The sequence below is a fragment of the Danio rerio genome, chromosome 14 (assembly GCF_052040795.2).
Source record: "Danio rerio strain M-AB ecotype USA chromosome 14, GRCz13ab, whole genome shotgun sequence".
Classification (NCBI taxonomy): Eukaryota; Metazoa; Chordata; class Actinopteri; order Cypriniformes; family Danionidae; genus Danio; species Danio rerio.
Genome location: NC_141034.1, coordinates 38,981,862 through 39,009,494, shown reverse-complemented (window position 1 = coordinate 39,009,494; position 27,633 = coordinate 38,981,862). Strand labels below are relative to the sequence as shown.

Sequence of the window (27,633 nt, the reverse complement as noted above, 5' to 3'; positions counted from 1 at the left end):
AGCTGCAGTTGTTTGAGCCTGAATTAGACAGAAAATGAAGAGGACATAACTGAACTTCATGTCTGCTCTCTTAAATAACATCTGTTATTACACATAAGCATGTGTAAGTAAAATGAAATGCTCACATATCTTTTATGAGTTTGTTATTTGAGCTGTAGAATGCACGGAAAGCGATTGCATAGAGAAACAATGCATTGCTGGCGAAGACTGTGGGTGTTTACAGGGGTTTGATAGATAAATATGTGTTTTATCAGATAAAATGTAGCTAAATTGTTAGCAGTGCCAAACAGTATTTCCCGTTGTTTACATCCTTACTTCAACATACTGTTAATGCTAGAAACAATAGATGTAAAAGATTATTTTTAACAAATAAAAATACAGCTCACATTTCACAGCTTTGTCTGTTATGGTTGGAGCTGCTCCATTTTAAGGAGTTCTTATACAAATCCTGCACTGAACTATGAGAGATTCTGGAAGTTTTCCTTTGTCAAATGCTAGCTATATATATATATATATATATATATTTATATATATTTATATATATATATATATATATATATATATATATATATATATATATATATATATATATATATATATATATATATATATATATATATCGCCTCTGGCCACGCCCCTTCACTAGTGATGCCAACTATTTTCAAAGGTGCAAAGCTCTGCCCGAAAAGTCGTTAAATGTTGCTAGATCACGTCATGCGTCATATTATCTTGTCCAACTGTTTCCGTTTGTTTGATAGCCAATGTAGGTATTTAATAATATGATGTATGCATGCCAATTTATCTAAATGTATTGCTGTTTGAATAGAGTATGTTAGTATAGACATGTAGTAAATTTTCAGTAATCTCCCAGATGAAATAAACGCAGACAAGTTCCAAAACTGCCCCTAAAATATCTATGACTGTGAACAAGAAAATAATAAACGGTCAAATTAAATTGTTAAATTTAAAACAAAGGAAAAGCAAATCGGTTTGACTGTTTAATGGAAATACCTCACACACAAGGTGCTAAATAATTTGCCGTCGGTACGCAGAGGGCTGATCTACTCTCAGGCTGCAGGTAGGAGAGACTGATTTACAAGGACTGCGCTGCCTTTAAGTGCTCTGAGGCAGGGGAGCGGTCAACGGCATCACCCGCAGCTTGTTGAGAAGAGTAGGAATGGTACAGTATGGACACATGAGAGTTTATAAAACACCAGTAACACCAAAAAAGTTGCTAGATTTGTCGCTAGTCACTTTTTGAAAATGTGTTGCTAGGGGGGTCTGAAAAGCCACTAAATAGAGTTTAAAATATGATATCATAGTGGACCAACCTTCAACAGATATTGAAGGGCCATGAAACCCCCCTATTTTAGTTCAAGTCTGACTCAGAATTAAAAAAAAAATGCTTTATGATGGGCGTAGAGCTCTGCAAGCAGAGGGAGGTGTGGGCGTGGCCAGATGAGCAGGGGAGAAAGAGGTGAGCAACAGTTGTCAGTGGGCTCACAAAATGGAACACAAACCGTGAGGAGACCCACACTGAAAAAAAAAAATATTCAAAGATGATTCCTTGGATTTACTAATTTTTTTTACGTTAAGTGGTTGTAAATAATTTATTTGTGTTGAATTGAAACAAACAAATTAAGTTGAACATTATTTAATTACATTTTTTGTTTAAATTCAACACAAATAAATTGTTTGCAACAGTTCTGCATGCAACACTTTTTTCAGTGGATTTTAGTTTACAAAGTTAAAATGGAAAGAAATAAACAGCAATTTAATGTCCTGCTACTGTACATACAGTATGTTATGCATAATTTCATATACACATAACCACATTTGGATATGTCACTATAAAGATGACCATATTTATATAAACTATAAATGAGGAGTACTTCTCTCCTCCTAAATCCCCGGGTCTGAATGCAGACACAGTGGATAGCAGTTCAACAGGTCTCTTTCCTTGTCTATTTCAACCATGCTGGTAGCCCTGCTGGTAATCTGGAGGGATTTAAACATGTGAGAACACAGCAACACAGGTATAGGCGATGTGTCTGAATGGGAACAAGCTCAACTGATAAAATACAAAGTTCGCCATTCTCCAATTCTCAGACAGCTCTCCTGACAAAATGCTTGCTGCACACAAACAGCTTTGCTGTATTGGCCTCGATAGTAAAGCGGGGAAAAGCATGCAACAAACCCAATGGATCATGGAAACAAACCCATACGACCCTTTATCAATGGCTAATTACTGTGCTGTGCTCGGTCTCACTCAGTCATTGGGTCTCATAGCTTGGCAGGTTTGCTTTTCCTGTGAAAAGCACATGCTCTTATAAATAATTAGGATGCAGGGTTTTCTCATAGAATAAGAAAACTCAGCTATGAATAATAATGAGAAATGACACGTCATCACTCCACTAGCAGATTCGTGCTACGTCACCGATTTTGATCACGCTCCAAAAATTATTTGATGAAATTAGCTGACAAAAGCTCAAAATTATCCAGTTTTCCCCACAATTAAGCTGACAGGTGCTAACTGGTATGACAGGGATCATAACTGATGCTCAACACACACAAATCTTTTAAAATCTCAAAAAAAGTACTCGAGGGTGTCTTGAACCTTTAAGAAAGATAGTCGGGTGATAGCCTAATCACCGGTATAGTAGTGCAAAGTTACTATACAATAGTCAACAGAATGTCTTAAAAGAGATGCACATAAATTGTTACCAAACATTCTTCAAAAAGAATCCTAGTAATTGCAGTTTTGCCTAAACCTTAATAATAAGAGCTTGGATATTCTTCGAACTAACAGCTGAAGTAAGTGTTTCTTCAGTTTCTTCAGTCTTATTTTATACTGCTGGATGCGCTTCAGTCAGTTGATGTTTTACAATCAAATCTAAAACAGACTCTCAAGAGTCACTGATTTAAAGCAGGTTTAAATTAAGGCGACAGCCCTCATGCATCTGTTCTTCATGATTTACTGCATCAGGTAGGAATGTGAGAGGTAGAGTGATGTCATGCTACAGAAAACAGGTGTTAATGAAGCAATTAAGCCAATCTTTGTGTTTTATTTGCCTGGGCAAATGAGACAGGCACAAGAATAGAACAGCCCCAGATGGAGAACAGGCGTCCAACGATAACATGTTGAAAATGTAGTCTCTATTTCACTTTTAGTGTAGCTTGCAGCAGTGCTCTTAAAAAAAGGTCCCGCAATGGCTCAATGGTAGCACAAATCTAAGAACCATATGTGAGTTTCTGGGATATTAAAGGTTAATGACAAACAAGAGTGTGTTCACACCTCATGCATTTATTCATAGTTTACTGACTATTCACACAGTCATTCTAAGTCTGAACCCTAAAGATATGCATGCACACACATATGCACACACACACACATACACACACACTCAGATGACTTTATTGCACTTTGCTCTAATGGTTGCATCTTGTAACATCATGTCCAGTTATCACTTTGTTTAGTAGTCGTTGGTCTGTATGAATTCACATTCAATTCAAACCACACCTGTTAGTTTGGAAGCTGATTTTGACCAATCTTTTCACCTGTCTTGTCCACTTGTTTGGGGACAAGTGTGTGTTTTTTTATATGATGAAAAAAGTATTTATAAAATAAAACGACTCTAACAGAATCAAGCTGTTGTAACCTTTATTTCAGTGCAACAGTGTAATCTTATGTTATTGTCCAAAAACACTTTCATGCTTCATTAAGCGACTATATTACTACAGCACTAATGTCTTAGTTGAGGCTGCATGATATTAATTTAGCAACGAACAATCAATAGGAAATCCCAGTGTGACGCAGGAGAGGTCAGACAGAGAACAGCTGCCAAATTAGAGGTGTCAGCCCTTCCTGAACACAGCCAACTAGTGAGTAACACCTTTAAGGGACATAAAGTCGAACACATCACCTTGCGCACACGCACAATCTGCAGTACACAAAGTGCATCTGCAGATGATAAGTCAGAGATGTGGTCTATAATGACTACAGCTAATTGTAATGAGTGCTCAATGAAGTTAAAAGCAAAGGGCCACCATCAAGATGTAATTAGCATCCTCCTGGCAACCATTACAAGCAAAGAAACAATGCTGATTTCCCCCAGGAATCAACAGCCATTCGGCATGTTTCTAAAACGATTTTCCTTCTATATCCACAAACGTTCATTAGAAGCAGACTGTGACAAATCCAACATCATAATTACAGTTCTCCAGCAAACATTTTCCAACATTTTTCCCTTAAAAAAAAGACACCGCATGTTCTGTTTTTTACATTTTTTTTTTTTTTTTTGAGATCAGTGGAAATGAACTGATCCAGGGCTAAAGGTAATGCTCAGTGTATCTCTGCCTGTGGTTTATGGGTTGGGACAGCTCTGGCATACAGTGATAAGAGGCATTGCTGCACTAATATAGAGTGAGAGATTTATTGGAAAGCAACTGCGGCTCATTAGAGGAGAACCTGTCTCCAGAGCTCTATTTGGAGTCTTTAACTTAGTTCACCAGGCCAAAATACTTCGCCAAGCTACTGGGTGTCATGAATTCTGCCTATTTTCTGAGTGTAAATCTGAGCTTAGTAAAGAGGGCTAGCAGTATGAGTCAAGTAAACAGGATTTTTTCAAACAAGATTTTTACTAAAGTTGAATGAAGTTCCTTTTGCTCATAGAGACTGCATGTATAAAAATACAGTAAAAAGAGTAATATTGTGAAAAGTTATTACAATTTAAAGTAACTGCTAAATGTTAAGTTTTCTATTTGAATATATATTTAAAAATACATTTATTCTATGATGGAAAATAAGAAATTTTTAGTTTTGACAATCAAGATTGTAAAATAATTATCAATACAAATGATTTTTTGTGGCTAATTTAAATATTACTACAACAACAACAACTAATAATAATAATAATAATAATAATAATAATAATAATTTGTAATAAAAATAAAATAATAATAATAATTTATAATAATAATAATAATTTGTAATAAAAATGTAAAGATTAAAAGTAGAATATATTATGTTTATAAAAACAAATAATCATATTAGATTACAAACAACCCATCGAATTGTTTAGCACGTGTGCATCTCTGCTGTTATGTTTACACATGTAATATTTTTTCCTGAGGCGATTTAAAGCAAAATACACAACGACACTCCATCAAACACATTTACAATGATATAGAATACGGTTACTTACAATAAACAATGTGAGGAGAGCTCCATTATAATGCACAGGACAAGTCTGAACGAGTTCCGCCCACGCATGCGCGAGGCAGGCAGTTCAGTGCAATTTCGTAATTTATAGGCTTTAAGATATCGGACTAATTTAGACAGCGGATCGATAACGATAATCTTACAAACAGCATTTATCGGCCGATAATGATAACTATATATATATATATATATATATATATATATATATATATATATATATATATATATATAATAAATGGCTTAACAACTCTAACAGAATCAAGCTGTAGTAGCCTTTATTTCAGTGCAACATATATATACATACATATATATATATATATATATATATATATATAAATAAAATATTACTACTAATAATAATATTAATGATTAAAACCTTAAATTAATAAAAATTCAAATGATTAAAAGTAGAATATACATATAATGTTATAAGATGTCCACATTTCATATACAGTGGGGAAATAAGTATTCAACTCATCACCATTATTCTCCGAAAACATATTTCTAAACGTGCTGTTGACTTGAATTGTGCTGTTGACTGTTAATTTGATGGAATAAACGTGGACATTTTTTCAGAAAATAGCCTGTTTATTTAATTTAAAAATATGTTACATTTATTTAGCCCATATAGGCTATTCAATTCATTCATTCATTCATTTTCTTTTCGGCTTAGTCCCTTTATTAATCAGGGCTTGCCACAGCGAAATGAACCAACAAATAATCCAGCATATGTTTTACGCAGTGGATGCCCTTCTATCTGCAACCCATCACTGGGAAACACCCATACACTCTTACATTCACACACATACACTACGGATAATTTAGTTTATTCAATTCAACTAAACCGCATTTCTTTGGACTGTGGGGGAAACCAGAGCACCCGGAAGAAACCCATGCCAACACTCGGAGAACTGACCCAGCCGAGGCTCGAACCAGCGACCTCCGTTCTACCCACTACTACGCCACCGTGACGCCCAGTATTAAATTATATTTTATTTATTTATTATAAATCTATTCAATTAAATTACGGCCTGTATTTTACCATTTATTTTGGCTTTAACAGTTAATCTAATCAAAGAACATTTAACATTTAAACTTTTTCTCTTATCAGAAAACAATAAACACAATTATCACAGGCGCAGGATTGTATTAGATTTTAGCAAATATAAACAAAACATGGAGAGAACTCCTCCACCTAACATGGAGAAACAGGCACCCGTGGGCATCGAGTCCTCCGCCTTGCATTGGCCACTGTTAAACTACTGGCTACTAATAAAGCTCGGCTGCCCCCTATTGGCAATGTTTTTACTGAGTCAGAGAATTTCCCAGGGTGCTGCAGCTAACAGTGGTTAGTCTTGGCATTCTGTTCCCTGAGACGCGCATTTCTAAAGACCACATCAGTATTTCCCTCACTGTATATGTTATTTTAAATTTTCTGAATAATTCTAAATGATTTTCAAATCATTTTATGAAGCGAAAATGTTCATAATTGTTCATAATATTACTTTAACATTAGACTATGTTTTACCATTACCAATATCATGACATCAGCATAGAATGACACTAAAGGCATTTATGTCACAGGACATAAAAGCTGAATGTGATGGTTATGAACATTAAAATTACATTTGAATGTTTTATGCCAGATCCAATTTAAACATATTATAATACTGCAGAGCAGGGATTATATCAGAACCCAAAAGAATATTTTAGCGTGAAATACTTTGAGATTTTCTATTGCAATTTTATAATTGGGGATTTCGGATAATGAAAAAATATGCAGTAATCAGTGGGTAAAATAAAGTGATGACACTTTATTATTTTGCTCAGTACCATACATATTATGCTACTAAGCAAAATATAAATATTGACACACCCATATTAAAATTTTGAAGCCTTTATTTTGTGTTAATAAAATATGTTTCGAATAAGCAAGCAGAAACCTTGAGAACATTTGGGTTGCATATCTGTGTAGTTTATGTTTAACTTAAGGCTTTAAAGGTTTAACTCAAAACTTATTTTACTCATTGAAAGAAAAATAAAAAAACAGTAACAGGAAAATCTTGCTGGATACCACAAATTATGTTGTCCAATTACTAACGTCATTACTGCACCACTGAATGCATTGTTAGTTTTTTAGAATGTTGCAGGGTTTTTTACATTTACCTAAAAAAAAAATTTTACAACAAAGGATTCATAAAGAAGACAGCAAAAACAAGAGGTGAATTAAAATTAAGTCCTCAAAGATGAGTTCCTAGCACTGGTCAGCAAATGAAACTTCACTAACCTTTTAGTATAAGTACCCATTATCATTTTTAACTAGTAGCTTATTATGTACCTATTATTAAGATATTGGCTGTTTTCTGGTATTTATAAATTATATTTACTGCATGATCTTCCCCCCAGGTTCATTATGAAAACGTACTCCTATATACATTTCTGAAAAGAGCCAAATACATCCCAGCATCTGCTTTTTCCTTTTTGTTTTCACGAATCCAACAGAGATGCTTTGTACGCTTTTTTAGATCTCAAATTTCTCTAATGAGTGCCATTCTTACCTGCTGTTTTCACATAAATCCATCAGAGGTCGCTGTCGACTGACTAACTGATCGACTGACCCACTCTCCTCCTTCCCTAAACCCAACCATTAGTGTTTTCAAAAGCACAGATTAACCCATTCACACCCTTCCTTTAACCCAACTGATAGTGTTTTTTAAAGCAATCGAGAAAAAGAAAAGCCTGCCTGATTTTTACAGCATTTTCTGATTTTACTACATTATCACCGTTATTTACTTGTTTATTTTATTTTTTGGCTTTTGTTGTTGCCTTACCTGCATTCTGAAACCGTTCTTTGCTGGGCTCGAACCCTGTTGTCGCAGTCAACACATCACAAGTCTACCGACGTACATGGTGAGCTACCCGACAAACTGGTAACAGTGGAAAAGCTGTCCATATGGAGGTAAGCATACAGCTGGTAAGCCTGAAAAGAAACAGCATCATTGTTTGTTTTTAAAGACAAAATGCAGCCATAGATACCCCTGACTACATAATTCAGGATCTCCAGATATGTATAAAGGAGTACGTTATCGATGTAAGCCTATGCTGCAACAACCTAAATCCCTAATCCTACCCAATACCTAAACCCATCTACTACTTTAATAACTAACAATAAGCAGCAAATTAGGAGTTTATTAAAGTAAAAGTCATATGGCATTTTAATAGTGAGAAATGTACCTAAAATAAAATGTGACAGACTTCTTTTGGAAAAATGTAAATAATCACAAACTTGTGGCTGGTGGTGTACCTGAAACAGCAGCATCTGTGAAGTGGTTGATGCTGGCACTCTTGCTTGGTTGGAATTCAGCCTTTTACTCTGCAGTGGATGTGAAGCCAAGTCACTCTGTATATGTGCCAAGCCAGAATAAACCTCTAACCACTAAAGCAACTGCAGTGAAAAGTTTTCATAGCACGGCGAGTGCTTATAATTAGAGATTTTCAAAAATTACCTGTATTTTGTTTTGGTCTCCAAGGCTCTGATGGCGTGGGAGCTAGACCTGACACTGCATTACAGTAGGAGAAAGCACAGATATTCAATAGGAACACATTGCTTGTATTAATTTAAAGCCTCCTGATGAAAACTGCCATTTAACCAATCCCTTTCAGAGAGCTTTTAGTCCTGTCTCTGCTCCTGTAAAACATTATTTGTTGGCTAGAAAAATGACTGAAAAACATACACATAGCACACGGTTTTAACTAGGGTGAATTCATTATGGGATAAATGGATTTAATTAAATGAGAATCCCTCTGTAACTATGCGAAAGCCCCGTGAATAAATCAGTTCCTAGGGAATTAGCCTTCAGTGCAGTTTGGAATCAATCTTTAAATTAGTATGTATATGTTTCAGTTTCTTTATTTAAGGTCACATGTAAATGATAATTATGGTAGGTAAATAAACAATAAGAAAAATAAACGGTATTATAAAATCAATAGCATAATATATAAAGTGCCAAGTCACATCTAATGTTACACAAGACTACACTAAGACTGCTAAGACACAAGACTCCTAAATTGCACCTTATATAGAACGATAAATGTTCCCATTGTTAATATACGGATTTCGTAGATACAAAATTAGCCAGATGTAAAGACAATAGAATACACCTTAAAGCAGAGATGCCCAAACTAGGGTTCAGGGGCCAAAGTTGGCCCATGGTAGCCTTTGATTTGGCCCACCATCCTATCTGAGAATAGAAGGAAACTTTTGGGAAGGGTTGGGGTTAATGCCTTAATACACACTGTCATTTCCAATTTAACGTAACCTTTAACTGGTTTATTTTATTGTTAAGCTATAAAAAAAGCATATGTTTCAATTAAATGTTAAATTAAATGTAAATTAATCCAATTTTTGTTTGTTTATTAATGAACATACTGTTGCTCAACGTAAAGACCACAACTCAGAAGTCCTCAGTGAGCAAATCAAGGCAAATGCAGCTTGGCTTTGTGTATTTGGCATTAAACTCCATTGTGTTATAAATTGAATTATATTTTCATTTTAATAGGGCCATTATTAAAGGTAAAATAGATATATAATGCATTAGTTAATATGATTAAAGTTTTCTATTTATTTTGAACTAAATGAGGAAATTATCCATGGCAACTTTGTAATTCAGTTGAATACTGTACATATCTTTGGCCCACTGCCCTCAATCAAGTTTGGGTTTTGATCCTTCTTAAAAAAAGGTTTAGACACCCCTGCCTTAAAGGGACTTTGGTAACTGTCTTCTATCTTTAAACTGCAAGGACACGGAAACTGCAAAGGTAGCATAAACATTTTGTAACAAAAGGGGTATTATTTTGCACAGGCCGTTCAATGCTCAGAGATGACAAATAGGTTCAATTGCATTTGCAGAGAAATTTAAATTAATAAGAAAGTATGAAGCAAATGTATGCAAGTAATAAATGTCAAATAAACCTATTGTATTAAATTAAACAAATATTACACCACAAACCAAATTTAAAATGTAAAAGGACGTTGTTAACACGCCACAAACTGTTAAACTAAGACTTTTATAGTTTAAACTTTGATTATTTACGATTTGTACCAATAAAACAAAGTAGTCCCACGGAGCAAAGTTTAAAACAAAGTTTTAAAATAGCCTATACTTTAAAAACGCTTAAAATGCAAGCAGACATGCATTGAAAGTGATATGAATCACAACATGGCGGATGTAATCGAAAGTTGCTAATTTTAAAAGATAAAGTAAATAAAAATGTTATCGATGCAATTTTAAGTCACCTATCCTGCGAATATTAAAAAATAAATAAATGAGTATGTTAAATGAACCCACCTCAACGGCTCAACTCAATAACTTCAGCTTTCTCTCAGACTGCAGTGGAGAAATGACACCCTTTACACATACTCAAGCTAACATCGCCCTCTAGTGGAGCAATAATGTAATACAACAAAACGATGCTGTGTGAATTAACAAACAACAAGTATGCTAGTAATGCCACTATCAGAAGTTTGAAGAAGGCCGCATTAAAAAAAAAGTAACCATAAAGTTAAATGTCTTCTCTGGTTAGTGTATTAGCTTGTAGCATGTCTATGAAAATTCACTTATGGGATTTGAAACACCTAATTTATTCATGTTTAATGCTGTGGCAAAAAAAGTGCAATACAATGTAGCTTAATATTGCTGTTAATTGACTCGTCTTTACTCGTCAACTCACTTTACTTGCTGTTGATTTGCTTACCTTTAGCCAATCTAAGATGTAAAGTAGGCTACATCTTTGACATTGCAGATCAATACAATAAACTTTCCTGTGTGGTTCATAAAATTGTGTAAACATACAGGCAAAACAAATAAAAAATAGAATATGTGTGACTAAATGACCAGTGGTCTTCCACATTTGGGTGAACAATCCATTTAGAATGATGGGTTGTGGATAGGTTTGAGGTTATATTGGTTTGAAGGTCAAAACTACCTCAGACCTCAGATTATGGAGCATATACCTTTAAAAATTATACTGTTTCATATGATGATCATGCACATGCTGGGGAACCCAGAGTATTAAGTTAAATTAAAACGTGTATATTGAATTTCTTAACTTTTAATTATGTAAGGTATACAGATAAAAAAAAACATATTTACATGAATACAAACAATTATTTACATTTTGCATACTCTTCTAAATTCACAGAATACAAAATATATTAGATAATTTAAACATTTGATTAAAAAAAAGGAAAAAGTGTCTTGTTGCACTTATTCATTAAAAAGAAGTGCATTGTTTTCAGAATGATAGCATTATGTGTGATTCAGTTCAAATTACAAATGTCAAGCCCTCCTTCAGTGTGCTTCCATTACTGTGGTTTGCATTATCTTCACAGCTAGTCTCTAGATTGGTATGATCAGCAGGTCCAGAATCTGTTTCATCTGATCTGTTGGTGTTTGTATCATCTTTGTGACTTCCATTGGAGTGCTCAGGCTCTTTCTGGGCATTGATTGTAAGGCTGGTATTGGTCATGCTGGACTCTGTGAGGGTGCTTGTGCCACTGCTGGCGTCTGAATGAGCAGATTTGTTGTCAATGTCAGCATCAGCCTCGTCTGTTTCTTCTGTTTCTTTTGAGTCTGTGTATCCTGCCAGTTCATTCCTCAGACTCTGCGCTCTGTCCATGTAGCTTTTAGATAGTTCATCATCTGGCATGTAGTTGGCATGGATCTCTGCAAGCTTCATGTAGATTATGTAAAGTGTACTGAGGCTTTCCTTATCTTCCAGGGCTGCCGCCAGGGCTAAGTGAAAGTAACCCATGGCATCAAATGCGTCCTAAGGCAGAAAAATAAATAATTTGTCATAAAATGGGCTTAGGGTAGGGCTGTCACAATATGTTTATTGTTGTACGATATATTGCACCAAAATAAATTGCAATAAATCATACTATTGTCATTTTAACACCATTTAATGCCACTCATTATATAATGACAGAATGACAATATAATATCACAATGCAAGTTCTCTCTTTCAGAGAACACATAATATTTTATTCTTAAGAATATTTTATTTAATTTATAGTTATTTTAACGATTTAATAATTAGGCATTGAAATCAAAACGTAAAGCATAGATTTTATTAAATAATAATAAATGTTTACAAAAAAGAGAAAGATGAAAAGTAACAGAGGCTGCGATATCTGCTACCAGATCTACCGTATTTTCAGTTGTCAGACACCCACATGAAAATATATTACAGTAATTTATAGTAAATACTGGTGTTCTTTAGCCATACATAACCTCTACCTCCAGTAGAAATAGAGATGCTGCGCAATCAGCTAAAATGTTGCTAGAATTGTTTTTTTATGTATGGGCGATGTACACTCATCGGCCACTTTATTAGGTACACCTTACTAGTAACTGGTTGGAAACTCTTTTGCCTTCAGAACTGCCTTAATCCTTTGTGACATAGATTCAACAAGGTACTGGAAATATTTCTCAGAGATTTTGGTACATATTGACATGATGGCACCATGCAGTATCAGCAGATTTGTCTGCTGCACATCCATGACACGAATCTCCCATTCCACCACATCCCAAATGTGCTCTATTGGATTAGGAACTGGTGACTGTGGAGGCCATTTGAATACAGTGAACTCATTGTCATGTTCAAGAAACCAGTCTGAGATGATTCACACTTTTCGACACTGTGGTCATAAAGGGATGGACATGGTCAGCAACTTTGCTCAGGTAGGCTATGGCGTTGACACAATGCTCAGTTGGTACTATTGGGCCCAAAGTGTGCTAAGAAAGTATCCCCTACACCATTACACCACCACCACCAGCCTGAACCGTTGATACAAGGCAAATTCTGACTTTACCATCTGAATTTACACCCACAGAACTGGATATTTTCTTTTTTCGGACCATTCTTTGTAAACCCTAGAGATAGTTGTGCATGACAATCCCAGTAGATCAGACGTTTCTGAAATACTCAGACCAGCCTGTCTGGCACCAACAACCATGTTCAAAGTTACTTGAATCACCTTTTATCCCCATTTTGATGCTCGGTTTGAACTGCAGCAGATCGTCTTAATCATGTTGACGAGTTGCTGCCATGTGATTGGCTGATTAGAAATTTACGTTAACGAGCAGTTGGACAGGTGTACTTCATGAAGTGGCCGGTGAGTGTATATTATGCATCACCAAAAACAATTAAGGTCATGTCCATGTGTTGTGCGATAAGTCGATTATATCAATTGTTGTGACAGGCCTACTTAGGAATGAACTTTTAAGTCTTTTCTTTAAACCTTATTCACCTATCATTTTTACAGGTTTTGTACATACAAAAATATGAATGGCTCAAATTTGGTTAAAATAATTGTTTTTTTCCTCTTTCTTATGATCTAAATTCATACCCATGCAATTCAAATATTCATCTTCAGCTAAAGAACATTAACAGCATATTTAACTGTATCTCTCTCCTGCTGGTTTATGTAATTTTACACTTTCTATATAATATAAGTGAAATCTGTATGATGTAGTTTAGTTTAGAATGTATAATCAAGTTTAGCATCAAGATGTATTAACTTGGTGTAACTGAAAATATATTTTTTACAAAATTATTTTTATTTTAATTAGAAAATTGTATAATTTTGTTTTGGTGAACTTATTTCTAAACATTCAATCATTCATTTTCTTTTCGGCGCAGTCCCTTTATTAATTTGGGGTCGCAACATCGGAATGAATCGGCAGCTTATCCAGCACGTTTCACGTAGCTGATGCCCTTCCTGCTGCAACCCATCACTGGAAAACATCCACACATCTCATTCACACACATACACTACGAACAATTTAGCCTACCCAATTCACCTGTACCACATGTCTTTGGACTTGCGGGGGAAACTGGAGCACCCGGAGGAAACCCCCACGAACAAAGGGAGAACATGCAAACTCCACACTAAAACGCCAACTGACACAGTTGAGGCTCGAACCAGCGACCTTCTTGCTGTGAGGAGAACAAGCTACCCACTGCGCCACCATGTCGCCCATGGTTACAACATATTTCAAATTAATTTAATAATTTATTAGTTTATTTTTATTTCAAGTTATTTTAAACTATTCAATCAACTTGAGAAACTAAATTAAGTAAAACTACTATATAAGCTGCATTTTTTTTAAATAACAAGTAATGAAAAATATAGTACTGGTGTGAGTTTTAGCTAACTATATAATCCAGGCCCTGAAATGACCAAATTGGCATGTAAAATGTTCATTACCACATTTTAAACCAATACATGTGCATAGACAGTGCATGATTATCCTCTCTGTGTAATAAAACATGCACAATGTTCAGTCTGGGATGCAGGTAAAATAGAAACATTGTGAGAGTCTCACCTTTAATCTGTATAGGGTCAGATCAGCCAGTCTGCAGTACACTTTAACATAATACCGAACTTCAATAGCATGCTCAAGTGCAGTAGGGCAGAGAGAAAGAGACTTCAGATAGTAGTTCTCAGCCATTTCATACTTCCCTAGAGAGAAGTATACTGAGGCGAGGCGATGGAAGGACGCTCTCTCATTAAGAAGAACACCTGTGAGAAATACAGAAAGCACATTAAACTGCAAATTAAACTGATAGAATGTTTTCTTCTTTGTCTTATTGTTTTCTCTTTGAAAATAATTTAACCACATAATTTATTTTAAAAAACACTTCCTCATTACTTTATAATGTATAAGTTTTTTTATATATATATTTTTAACATGTAACTTCTCCTTTTACCACAAAGCTCTAAGTGTCTTCTTTCCAATAATACATCATTTGTGTTCGTAGCTTACTGGATTCAGGAACTGTTACTATTTAAAGTTAGGTAGGTGTAAATCCCCAAAATTGAGTGCTGGCTAACAGGTTTACCATCACAAACAAAAGTATGCATGATTAAAAAATAAACACTTACACAACCAAACAAACTGGACAGGGAAGCAAGTTTGTCAGATCATTAGAATATTTCAAAGAGGATCCCAGAGTTTAATGAGAACCGGTTGCCATGCCTGAAGATTCACCTTATACAGTTCACCATGTCTAATCATTTATTTGCTCTCTAAAAGTTTATTTTTTAGTTCTGTAACAGTTTCTATAAGCATTAATTAAGATGTCATTGAGAAAGTATATATCCACGTCATGCAAATTTTTACCAAAAATTTAGCATTTTGATTAAATATTTGTTGTTAGACTTTAAATGGTATACGTTACACTTCATAGATATTTTGAATTTATAATCATGTACACAGGCAGATGCAATGTGGTGCATGATGCACTCAATAAAATAACTCATTGGATGAACGTAAAATAACTGAGTGCAGGATAAATAAATTTAAATCCAATAAATTTCAATCCCACGCAAAGCATGCTGGGAACTACAAATTCCCTAACCAGGTAGTTGGACCAAACACAATTCCTTCATGTTGTCCCAACACAAAACACCTAAGTTAACTTAATGGTTTACAAATTTAAGTGGACTGAACATAAAACAAATAAACTGGCCAAAGAAATTAAAAGAGCTGTGTTGTTTCAACTCATTTTAAACAGGTTTGAACAAGTAGCAGCAATCTTTTAGTTTTTTTTTTTTTTTTTTTGAGTGTAGAATGAAACAGGATATGCATCACATCGTGCTTATTCAAATAGTAAAATTCTAGTTCACTGAAGAGAGCATCTCTGTTTACAGTATGTTTTATACTAAATGTGATGACACAATTAAGTTTGCATTTTCAACTTTTTTGGCATATATAAAGAGAATGAACATGTGCACTCATCAAAATTATTAGAATGAGACCGAGATTTCCCTTAACAAATGGAACTCTTTATATTTGGTGCCCAGCTGTGTGGAAGACATGGTTACGGCTTTAGGTATGTTTAGATTTAACATACAGCATTTCTGCTACAGTATGTTGTATGCTGTAGAGGACATGCATCTCCAGCAGGGGGCACTATAGCTTAACACAAGCTTACACAAAGCACTTAAAAACAAAAATTGCTTAATAAAACAACATTACTGTCTTAAATTAATGAAGTTATTGTTAATATTGTATTATAACAATTATTATTATTTAATCCTGAGGCCTTACCAGTGGTGGCGCTGACCTGCACTGCAAGAGTGGCATATTGCAGTGCTTCCTCATATTGCTTTTGCTTCATCAGGAGCTCTGTCAGTTTACTTAACAGCCTGAACTCTGAGTGCACATCCTTAATGCTGCGTGCAAATGGCAAACTCCCATCCTTTTTTGGGGGGCAAAATCCATGCAAAGTCATATGATATACATTTCTCAAGAATTATTGTATTGTTTTGGGTAAATTGTATTGTGAATGTGAACAAGGCGAGGCCTACCCTGTAAAAAGGTAGGGCAGCTATCTGATTTCTGTGTCCTTTGAAAAACACATCTCCTGCTTCCTCATAAATGCTCATAGCGAAGCATGGGTCATTCATCCTGAGGGCTGTCTTTACTGCTGCCTGTATACATTTGTTTATGGAGAAAGGAGTTATCACAGCAGCTGATAAAAGCATGTACATGATAGAGGAATACGTTCTCATTAGAGATCACCTTAGCCTTAAAACATAAAGATTACCATTTTTGTAGAATTTGTGGCATACCTTTGTACATAAATACCCAAAAAGTATAACACTAATCAATAATTTACTCCTTTTGCAATACACTACTTTGAAAATCATTACCTGTAGGTACATGTCAGCCAGTTCGTCTTCATTGATTAGATAGTAGATACGGCCCACTTGTAACCATGTCTCGGACTCTTCCTGTCTTTTCCCCAGATCTATAGAGATCCTCAAGCTTTGCTTTGAGCAATCTAGAGACTTCCTAGATGACCTGTAAGGATTTTAGCAAAGAATACTTTTAAAACTATTGATTTATTTGTTGCTATTGGATCAGTTTTCAAAGTACTGAAAGCAGTGATGTAGTGTTTTGTGTGGAATGTGTATCTTACTTCTCTGTGTTGAGTGAGAGATACAGGCTGCTAAGGAGTTCAAGGTATTCTCCTTCTAGCTGTTTATTCTTGAGTCTTCTGCACAGACTCACACAGTGCTCATAGTAAACAATACACTGTCCGTACAGCAGCAAATCAGCATAATGACGACTTAAAACTTTTGCCACAACCATCTGACCTGCATTTGGAAGGAATTTGTTATTACTTAATAATGATCTGACCTCAAATTATTAATCCAATAAGTAAAATACATTTTGTAACATTGAAATGGCACTAAAAGTATTTTGACTAATTAAGACAATTATGTCATAATTGCAACTGATTTATTTGGTTAAAATAGTACTTGCATTGATATTTTGGTATGTATCGCATATAAATTTAAATGTGGCTTAAGTGTTCAAATACTTTTGGGACCACTGTATGCAATAGATAATATTTAAACTCACTGTGCAGATTGTTAGCACTAATAGCAATTAGCAGGCCCATCTCGAACCACAGTCGAACCTCCTGGCTCCCCCCTCTATCCTTGTAGCTCCTACCCAGCCATAGCAGAACCTGGACATGCTCCTGGTCTGTAGGGCTCTCTGAGAGAAACTGAAATAGGTGGAAGGATTTGAGTAGAAAGCACTCTGCCAGGCCTGAAGCCCCTATGGATAGGGACAAGCATCCCAAATTAGCCAGAGCTAGGGCTTCATTACGTTTGTTCCCATTCTCTCTGGAGATTTGCAGAGCACAATAAAAGTTTCTTGCTGCCTCCTGAACTCTGCCCTGTTTGCGTAAACATAGAGCTAGGAGATTGTAAACCACCCCACGCTGTGTTGGACTGTCTGTTTCATTCAAAGACTTAAGAAGTGGACGCAGATTGTTCTGAGCCTGAATGGGTTCATCTGTCATTACCAAGAGCCAGGCCAGCAGTATGGACGCCTCAAAGCCCTCTTCCTCATTGATTTGATTTCCAGTCTTTGCTGCATGTTGGGCATATGGCACAGCTTTTTTTAGTGCTCCATGCTGCTGGTAAACACTAGCCAGGCTCAGGCACAGGTCCCTCTGAGTCTTCAGGTCCTCCCCTTGACTAGCTATTGCCAAAGCCTGCTGAAGGTAAACCACCACCTGTGCAGGAAGCACAGAAGTATTTTCCTTCCAGTGAGGATTAAGCCTGACTGAGTTTTTGATAAAGAGTTCAATTTTCTGGAATGCATCATTCAAGGAATGATCTTGCCCTGAGTCTAGACTTAAAGAAGCAAGTGCGAGGAAAGGTAGATACTTTTTGTGGTAAAGCCTGCACAGCAGCCAGTTGAGATCAACAGGGGCAATTTGCCTCCCTTCTTCCACAGACAGTGTGATGATAAGGAACTGAAGCCTCTCTACAAACGGTAAAGCTTCTTCTATTTTCCTTAGATGGAGAAAGAGACAAACAGAGAGATAGCATGTCCGAGCCTCTAGGTATTTGTCTTTTTCAATTATGGCTCTGCGCATGATTGGTTGTAGCAGCTCAAACTCATCCACAGAGCAGAAGTTGTGGCAGGGAAGACAAAGAATCAGAGCACTTGCTTTCTCAAGTGTGAACGGCAACTTGTCCATCATCTTCTGTTTTAGGTAAACCGAAGTGAGATTGGTGTAAAGGGCTATTAGAAGTGGTTTGTCATTAAAGCCATTTACAGGAACCTTTGAAGCCTCCTCAAAGTACACTCTTGCTTGTGAGTACTTTAGTTTCTTGGCACATAGGCGGCCGAGGAGGAAGCAGGCACGCCGGTGGGCCCAGAGCATCCTGCCTTTCTTGGCTCCTTCTCGCAGGTTTTCCAAATGTTGTAGCACCTCGTCCTCTGGAAGGCCATTGAAGAAAGTGTCCAGAAAAGAGTAGGAGAGGTCATAAAGAGTTCTAAAAGTGTCTTGGAAAAATTCCAGGTTGAGGAGGGTCAAGATTGGGTCGCATCTCTCAGCTTCTTCAGTCTCCCAGATACCCTCATCCATAAAGTTTGGAGGGTCTTCCTCATATTCGTCCATTTCTCTGAAGGTGTCCTCCAGGCTGAAAGAGAGGACTTCAGAGTCTCGGTCAAGATGATTTCGAGAGGCAGAGAATGATTGCCTCGGGGACGAGTGGTAAGGAGTTGCATCACTCTTTTCAGATACAGTGCGCTTTCTTTGATCCACTGTGGTTTTCTGTTCTGCAGGTTACACAAAGTGTACATTTTAGAATATTTTATAGCACATACTCTAATAAACTTACAATGAAAAAAAGAAAATGAGGTAGATAAAGGATTGTCTGTGTGCAATATTTGGTGATGGTTAGGCTTACCTGGAATTGGGTGGTTTCTGATGTAAGTGAAATCGGAGTCATCAAGTCTGTCTGCAGTTTGCAAGAGAAAAAGATTTGTCATTTTGTGAAAGGTATAGCTCAGCCAGTCTTATCATTTTTGCCATCATATATCCACCCTTATGTAATTTCAAATTAGTTTGAAAGTCTTTCTACATCTTTCTTCTTTCATCTTCTTGATGGCATGTAAATGATGACAGAATTTTTAAGTAAACTGCTCAATTGCTCTAAGATTATTCAAGGTTTCCCAGAGAGACAATGCATCATCTCTTACCCAATCTGTACACAGTGCTTATGTCAGTGGAGAAAAGATTTGTCAGTACATCTGCCTGGCTGGGCTCAAGGCAGGGGTTAAGTTTAGACAGGGCCGTCCTTTCCTCCTCACTCAGAAAGACCAATTGTCCATTGCTGTGCAAAGCCAACAAAGACAACATTATCGTCCACATGACTCTCATTCGGGTTGCTTCATCACATCATCACATAACTCCACTAGCCCCCCTTCCAACACCCTCATCACCCCCAGCTAGACAGAGGCACATTCAACAAAGGTCAACAGAATGAAATTGCTTTTGCCAGCTGGTTGCCTTCAATTGGTATGTCAGTATCATCGAGAGGCACATTAGATAAATAGTTTTGCAAAATAAAGAGAAGGTCATTTGTTTAAGTACACGATGACTCTATGAATATAAATGCAGTAAATACAGTTGAACTGTTTACTTACAGTCTCTCAGTACTCTCGGGTTTTACATGGGCTTTGTGAACAAATCCTGTCTCTCCACTGGTGAGGTGTCTTCCTATGAACATACTCAGAGTATTGAAAAGAAATCCTTCAATCTTGATTTGATCTCCTATGCGTAAGTGCAGCTCATCTTTCACCACTGGGTAATGGTCCACTACTGCCACACAGGTCCCCACCACTGAAACAGAAGCAAAAAGATGTTGATTAACCCAAAATTACTGTTGATCCATCCTTCATTTTCTTAAAAAAAATAGACAAAATCAATGCCACAGTAAGGCATTTAAATTGGAAGTAAATAAGGAAAATGTTATAAAGATTTAAAGGTCCTGTGAAATTAGTTAGTATCAGAACATTATGTTGGTTTTAATATTTATAACCTAGTGTACTACAAAATATGCATTTAGAGGATATAAATATATCTGGATATATACATCCAAAGCTTGCAGTTTGTCACTTCCACCTAAATGGATCAGCAATTTTTTCACATAACCCCATCGTTTAGTTTTTCATCAAACCTTGACCATTGAGCTCCACCAGAGGGACTATTATATGTGACACTCTCTCGTCATGTTTCGGTTGAGATTACGTCAAACATCAAATAAAAAAATGCACATTTCAAAGCACTTCATGAAACCTTTAAAGATTATCTTAATAATAGGTTTTCTAAATATTTCAGAAGAATCTCACCAACAGGATGATCAAAGAGGCCTTCTGTAACTGAAATTCCTCCTGCATTTCCTGGATATTTCTTAAGGAACCATCTAGAAAAAAAATGTATATTTGTAAAGACATTAAAAGCTTTATTCTAGCTGAAGCAGATATTCAGCTAGACAAATCTGTTGTCCCTAAAATCCATCCTGTATAAGCTTAGAAAGTCAGTGTCACTTACTGATAAAATGGATAAGGCAGAGGCTGCATATCATGCACAGGCACCAGACCATGTTTGCCTGTTGACAGTAGTGTACCCTCCCATATGGCCTCCTGTCCAATGTCTTTCACCATGACCAGGTCATTCCTCCTGTAGTTTAGCTCCTCTTCCTCCTCTTTGCAGTCACTCTTATATAAAGTCTTGCCAAAGAATGTACCTGAAATGGTAATGAGACTGTCTTTAGTTACTAGCTTATTCCTGTAACATGTGAAGTATGTGCAAACCTTTATCAAAGTTGTCCTAAAACTATTGAGTATTGAGCAACACACAATTTTGTTTTAGGACAGTTTAAAAACCTTTTTGATCCACTTCAAAAGTCAATTCAGTTGTATTACTCTTTAACAAGTTGATTTCTAAGTTTGACCCATATGCTGTTTTTTTTATATGTTTTGTCTGCCTCTTCAGAAGTAAGGGACTGTTTTGGATAAATATTACAATAGTAGACAAATCCTTACCTTCCTGTAGCAGAAGTCCCAAATAAAGAGTAGCTAAGTGGTCTTCATCCACTGTTACAGAAATCTCCACATCGCTTAGCAATGCAGGGTCCAGCCAGAATGACTGGTCACAAAGAAAGTTCTCAAGGCATCTTGCTACATATCCTACAATATAAAATAAATATTTATTAAGTTAAAACTGTATACAGAATTATTGATGTTGAGTAAATGTAACAGAACATTTGATTGACACCAACCAAGTGCCAGGTAAGTGGAAAACTTCCAGATCTCCTCGACAGTTTTAAAGGTGATGACAAAGCTGTCTTTCTCCGCATGAACAGACAGCAGTCGTGCAGACAAGTCCTGTGTGTACAATATCAGCAAGAACTAAATGTAATGAAGATTGAAATGACTTAAGTAATCAATAGTAACAAGTTCATAATGGTGCCAGTACATCCGTGTCTGACCTTGAAGAGCTGGACGACATCCTGGCTGTTACTCTCTACTACCCGGAGTCTTGTACGCAGTGCCTCTTGAAGCTGATCGTCAGGTGCTACACTCGATCGCCACCTCCCGCTAAACAACAAAACAACATCTCCAAGGAACAGAGCAAAAATATTGAGTTAAATATCCACCACAAAGTAGCCAAGATTTACGATCAGTTACATGAGCAGTAACAGGAAAGCTCTTGTGATGTAGGGCGTGATTACTGCCGTCCAACATCACGGCGTTAGTAACAAACCAATATGTTGTTTTTTTTTGCAGGGACAGCACTATGATTGACCACATCACTAAAGATACACCATTAGGGCAGAGGCTGAGTGTTCACATTAAGGAAGTCTGGCAGAGTGTGCTTAAGGACTGCAGCCATTAAAGGCCATTATGTAGATGGAGACCATTATTCTCACACAGGTCTACAGGACTCAGTGATCCTTACTGCAAATACCTGGAGAGAGGCGTTCTCCTGATGAAGATACTGTGCTGCTTCCGCTGAACGTTTCCTTCCTCCTCCAGTAAATCTCTCTGCTTATGCCTTCTGCCTCCACCTCGGCCTCAGCCTCAGCCTCCGCTTCCTCATCTCCAGTGGCAAAACAAAGGAAACCGGGGTCAACACCACTTTCCAGAACTCTGTAGTTTGGTCAGCTTTAACAATACACCAGAACTACTGTATGAATATATTTATGGTCAATCTTACTGATAAGTAAAACAAAATAATACTTGAAGAAATACAGAATATTTAAGACAAGCAAAAGGTTCCCTTTGCTAGTTAGGCACTTCCTGCAGATTTAGATTTTACAGTAAATGGGCTTCACAAAATACAGTAGTTCTTCATTCCAATATATGATACGAGTACTAATTAGCGTAGCATGTAAATATAAAAATATCAGAGCTGTGTTTACCAGCTCGTAAAGTTGAGGACATAAACAGGAAGTGCTAGCCATATCATAATGGCTCTATAAATATGATCCAGATGGCTTAAATAATAGCCTTCTTCCTCATCTCCGGACTTGTATGACTTTCCCAGATTTGTTCGTTGAAAAGAAAGGATGTTGCAAACAGCTGGTTTGTATAAAGCCATTAATTAATTTTTCGTTTTCGGCTTAGTCCCTTTATTAATCAGCGGTCGCCACAGCGGAATGAACTTTAGGGGAAACCGGAGCACCCAGAGGAAACCCACACAACACAGTGAGAACATTTAAACTGACTCTGCTGGGGCTCGAACCAGCGACCTTCCTGCTGTGATGTGATCATGCTACCCACTGCCTCACTGTGCTGCCGGTTTGTATAAAATGCATTCAACGTAAACATTTGTAAAAGAATCATGCAATTCTCAGGCTCTCAGTTATTTCTGAAACACTCATGCATGACTCAAGAAATCCTCTTACCAGCTGTCATGGCATCATTGGGTGGAAAGAGCTCACTGACTGCGGCTAAAGTGTATGGAGGGTCATTCCACAAGGCATCGAGCTCAGCAGGCGATATCGCTATTGAAAGGGAGGGTGAGGTTTAAGGGAGCGTTATTAAATTAGCCATATGTCAAGCTGAAGCTTTTAGGGTAAACGCTTAATTAAATGAACAATAAACGTATAAAAAAATCACAGCTTTCAAATAATGAAAGCTTGTGCAAATCAAAGGGAGTACATGCAAACAATGACAAACGTGATGAAACGTATTGATATCGGCCTAAAACTAGGCACAACAAGTCCTTGGGGATTGTTATATCGATGCAATCTTTTATCACAAAGGGACTACTTGCTAGTTATTAGTCCACAGCTGCTAGAAAGTTATCTATAAACAGCAAAACAATGTACCAATGGCTAACACAGCAACAATACATACAGTAATTAGTCACAACAGGCATTACACACAACAACAAAGCACACGATAGCTGACACCTAAAGTAAGTACACATCCTGCATTACCTTCATGGGTAAACCTATTACCCATGACTGACAGAAACACTGTGATGTCTCCCTGTGATAGTTACGCTTTCTTCTCATGGCAAAAATCTATGAAAGCCAGGGTGGGACCAACCTGAAAACAAGAAGCAGTTTCTGAGGCATGGAACTGGACAGCAGCAGCAGCAGCAACATGCCATGGTGTACACAGCTGACTCCAAACTCAGGTTCAGTAATGCCCGCTTGGCTATAGATCCACTTATCGATAGAGTCACTCCTCTCCCTCTCTCTCTTCCTTTCCATTTTCCTCTCGTGCATAAACCGCACTCTCTCTACTGCTCATTTCTAACTTCCATCTGTTTGCTTCTCTCTCCCCTTTTCCTCTGTGCGTCCACTCTGCAGATGAGTGAAGCACTCTGTAGCACTGCTGGCATGTTTGTGTGGGCTGGTCAGTGCCTTTCTGTGCCAGGGGTTCTTGTGGAAAGTGAGAGCGGCAGCATTCTCACATCGCTGACATACAGAGACAAAAGGCCCAGTGATTTTGTGGCCATTGCTCACTGCAAGTATATGTGCTGTATTTTATTTAGTGATTCTAAATTTGACTTTTCTCTTTTGTTGTGAAAACACAGCTGACAGCTTCTAGATTTAAAAGCAAAACTATCTTTGTCTGGCATCATAACTTTCTATAATTTCAAAAATCAATAAATGATATAGATATTAAGGCCATAATCTGATTTTAAAGAGAGGAAATTAAATTAATAAATAGGTCGCGCAGATCCAAAGATTTACAAAGCAACATTTTTCCTAGCACAACATTACTAGCCACACCATTCGGTTAAAAGTAAAACATAAACCAGTATCTCTCATGAGGAAAATACGGTGGCCGAGAGCTTTATGTGCTGTAACTTAAGAAAACACACGCAATAACACAAAACGCCAACAAATTTAGAAATGATCTTCATCCATTTGACAGCACACGTGCAGCAAATCCTCACACCGCAAACACATTAAAAAAACGTGCTGGATTTTCCCACAACGCAAGCTATTCACGAAAACGAGCTGCATTTTCTCACAACACTCAAATAGCTCAGAACACAACTAAAATGTTTCAAAGGGACCCTAAAACGTGACAAACCCAGCTATTTAGGCTAATAGCGAGGTTTTTATGTCCACTTGAAACATTTCCGTTGTGTTCCAATGGTTTTGCAAGTGCTGTGAGAAAATGCAGTCCGTTTTCATTTTGTTTGTGTTGTAAAAAAATGCAGCACATTTTATTCATTTGTTTGCATTGTGTGAGAATGCAGCGCATTTTAAAATTGTGAGGATTTGCAGCATGTGTGCTGTCAAATGGATGAAAATATTTTCTTTATTTGCTGGTGTTTTTTGTAATTGCATGTGTTTTCTTAAATTGCAGACCTTTAAGATCTAACAGCCACCGTGGGGAAAAAAACTTTGTTAAAACTATAAAAATCTACTCATACTAAAAGGATACATTAAATATTCATTTCAGATAAGACATTGAATTGGTAAATTCTCTAATAATGAACATATCTCAGTTCATTGAATTTGTACATTTATTTTAAAACTACATTTAGAACAATGAAAAATCAAAAGGCTGTTTCCAATCAAATTAAATTATCAATATCTTTGAACAGCAGAGGTTGCACATTTTTCTATTTATTTATTGCCATTTAGATGTATTTAGAACTATATCACAAATTTAATGGATGTATTTCTATTGTATCTACAACTTCAAAAGATTCTAAAATGCATTAAAACATTACATAATATGAAGGTTTTACAATGCAACATATTTCAAATATGGAAAAATATTAAATATGTAAAAATATGAAACCAAAACTAATTGTCCAGTAAGTGCTAATAAGTGACTGCCTTACAATATCAGCGAATAGTCTATTATTTCATTAAAAACGTTTGTTCGTTTATCAATTATGTTTCATTCAACATTTTCATTCACTACTACACTGTCTGTGTTTTGGGACATAACAAAGAGTGTACTTGTCTATATAGAGTAATTTTGCTCATCGTAGTGTTTTGTAAAGAGAGAACCCAGTCAGATTCTAATTGAATCTGTGGAGATCTTGTGAGCAAGAGCAGTGGTAAACAGCCAAAAGCCATTTCTCAGCATACCTCCACAACTCTCACAGAAAATCTCTATGTGCTTTAGCGAAAAAACCTGAAGCAATTGGCTCCTCCATAATTAAGCATTTTGCTGCATGAACACCCAGTGTGTGAATTATGCACTTGCCATATATTGTATTAGCCATTTTTATAGACTATTTGTTATATTACAAATGTTTAAAGAAACAGTAAAACCTAAGAAAATGTAATGTGTTTTATGCAATTGCTGAATCTGTCTTTTGAACTTCAAAAAAGTCAATGTTAAAAGTTGTACTCGAAAAGTACTCGCATTATTGTGCTGTAATATTATCATACTGCCAGTACATAGTGATGAGTCGGGTAAAATGGTCTTTACCTCAAGAAAGTCATTCAGTATTTAAAACTCTTTGATAATATCATTTCAATATTCATTAGTGGTGTTTCATTATTTGAAAAGTCTAAAAAAAACAGGTTGTTTTCTATGATAACCATAAAAGTTATTATTCCAACAGCAGAAACATAATTGTGTAATTAAAAGATTATAAAATTGTCTGTCCTATTTTCTGGTCTGAGAAATCAAATATCTAGACTTCTGATGCACTATATGTGAATACTATACAATTATAAATGCTCCCCAAATTCCTGGTTTAACCTCTTTGTAGGGGGTTGGAAACTTCATAATTCATACCCTGGGAACTAAAAACCATATGTGTGAAGGTGTCATACTGATAACTACACACCTAATGTTGTGAAAGTAGTAACTGTTGAAGGCTGGCAGCACATTCCCTTCTGAATGTGATACATAGAAGGTGAACTGTCCTGTGCACTTGGAGACAGTGAAGTTAGCGCTCTCTCTCTCTGGGTTACTAGCACAGTGTGTGAATGTCAGTGAAAACAACAAGGTAGTAACCCGAGTAATGAGTCTAGACTCTAAGTTTAGAATGTCGTTCATGCCCAAGCAGCACATGCTGGCAGCCTGTTACTATTAAACGGTGTGAGAAACAATTTCTTATATAGGCTACTTAGTGAAAAGTTCTACAGTTTGTTTTAAGAGACAGATTCTCACAGAGAAAAACTATGTAAATGAAAAGACAACCAAAAGTCTTAACAGAATCTTTAAAAGTACATATAATTCAACCACTTGTCCCACTTTCATTCAAAACTTGAAAACTATTAACACAGGAATGTGAACTAAACACACAGTCGTCTATATGCACTTTAGTCTCTGAGAAAGAGCGTACCTCTGACTTGCTGACTCCCGGTTGTGTGTTCGTTCCTCATAGATCTGTCACAATACGAGCTCTGTGGAGTTCCTTTTAAAACTTACCAAAACTAACCATAATAATCCATAATGCTTCTGTAGGAGGGACAAGGGTTGTGTGTGTACGTGTGTCTTCTGGTTGCATGAGTGTAGAGCTGAGGGAAGTTATGTAAACTCCTCCCCTAAATCATATGTGAGTTTTTCCTCTCTGTTTCTCTTTCTCTC

At 36.5% G+C, this 27,633-nt stretch overlaps 2 protein-coding genes and 1 long non-coding RNA gene across 21 annotated transcripts in view; 1 reads left to right on the top strand and 2 right to left on the bottom strand.

Annotated features, from left to right (window-relative positions):
- Positions 1 to 10,610, bottom strand: part of il12ba (interleukin 12Ba) — a 160,590-nt gene extending 149,980 nt beyond the window's left edge. For 7 of the 14 annotated variants that reach the window (XR_015506768.1, XM_087280388.1, XM_087280386.1 and 4 more), the window contains exons 1-4: positions 10,570 to 10,610; positions 8,728 to 8,781; positions 8,526 to 8,621; positions 8,053 to 8,201 (exon numbers count right to left, since the gene is read on the bottom strand). The gene's annotated coding sequence lies outside the window, so the exon portion shown is untranslated. The remainder of the gene's footprint in view (positions 1 to 8,052; positions 8,202 to 8,525; positions 8,622 to 8,727; positions 8,782 to 10,569) is intronic. The other 7 variants (XM_087280392.1, XM_087280393.1, XM_087280398.1 and 4 more) reach the window with 2 other exon arrangements.
- Positions 9,123 to 11,504, top strand: LOC147840852 (uncharacterized). Its single transcript, XR_015507764.1, has 2 exons — positions 9,123 to 10,112; positions 10,154 to 11,504. It is a non-coding gene; the product is annotated as an uncharacterized LOC147840852 (long non-coding RNA).
- Positions 11,317 to 27,545, bottom strand: sh3tc2 (SH3 domain and tetratricopeptide repeats 2). 6 transcript variants are annotated; one of them, XM_087281794.1, is made up of 19 exons: positions 27,389 to 27,545; positions 24,051 to 24,162; positions 23,514 to 23,612; positions 22,574 to 22,705; positions 22,095 to 22,222; positions 21,885 to 21,990; positions 21,649 to 21,792; positions 21,155 to 21,350; positions 20,953 to 21,026; positions 20,248 to 20,443; positions 19,801 to 19,934; positions 19,509 to 19,559; positions 17,659 to 19,377; positions 17,213 to 17,390; positions 16,944 to 17,094; positions 16,599 to 16,721; positions 16,339 to 16,489; positions 14,611 to 14,807; positions 11,317 to 12,049 (listed from the first exon to the last, which is right to left on the bottom strand). In XM_087281794.1, exons 2-19 carry the CDS (start codon positions 24,073 to 24,075, stop codon positions 11,546 to 11,548), a joined length of 4,308 nt encoding a protein of 1,435 aa, XP_087137920.1. In that variant the 5' UTR covers positions 24,076 to 24,162; positions 27,389 to 27,545; the 3' UTR covers positions 11,317 to 11,545. The 6 variants fall into 6 exon arrangements, with proteins under 6 accessions (XP_087137920.1, XP_087137923.1, XP_087137919.1 ...); XM_087281797.1 differs by lacking the exon at positions 23,514 to 23,612; XM_087281793.1 differs by lacking the exon at positions 24,051 to 24,162.
- Positions 27,546 to 27,633: the final 88 nt, after the last annotated feature.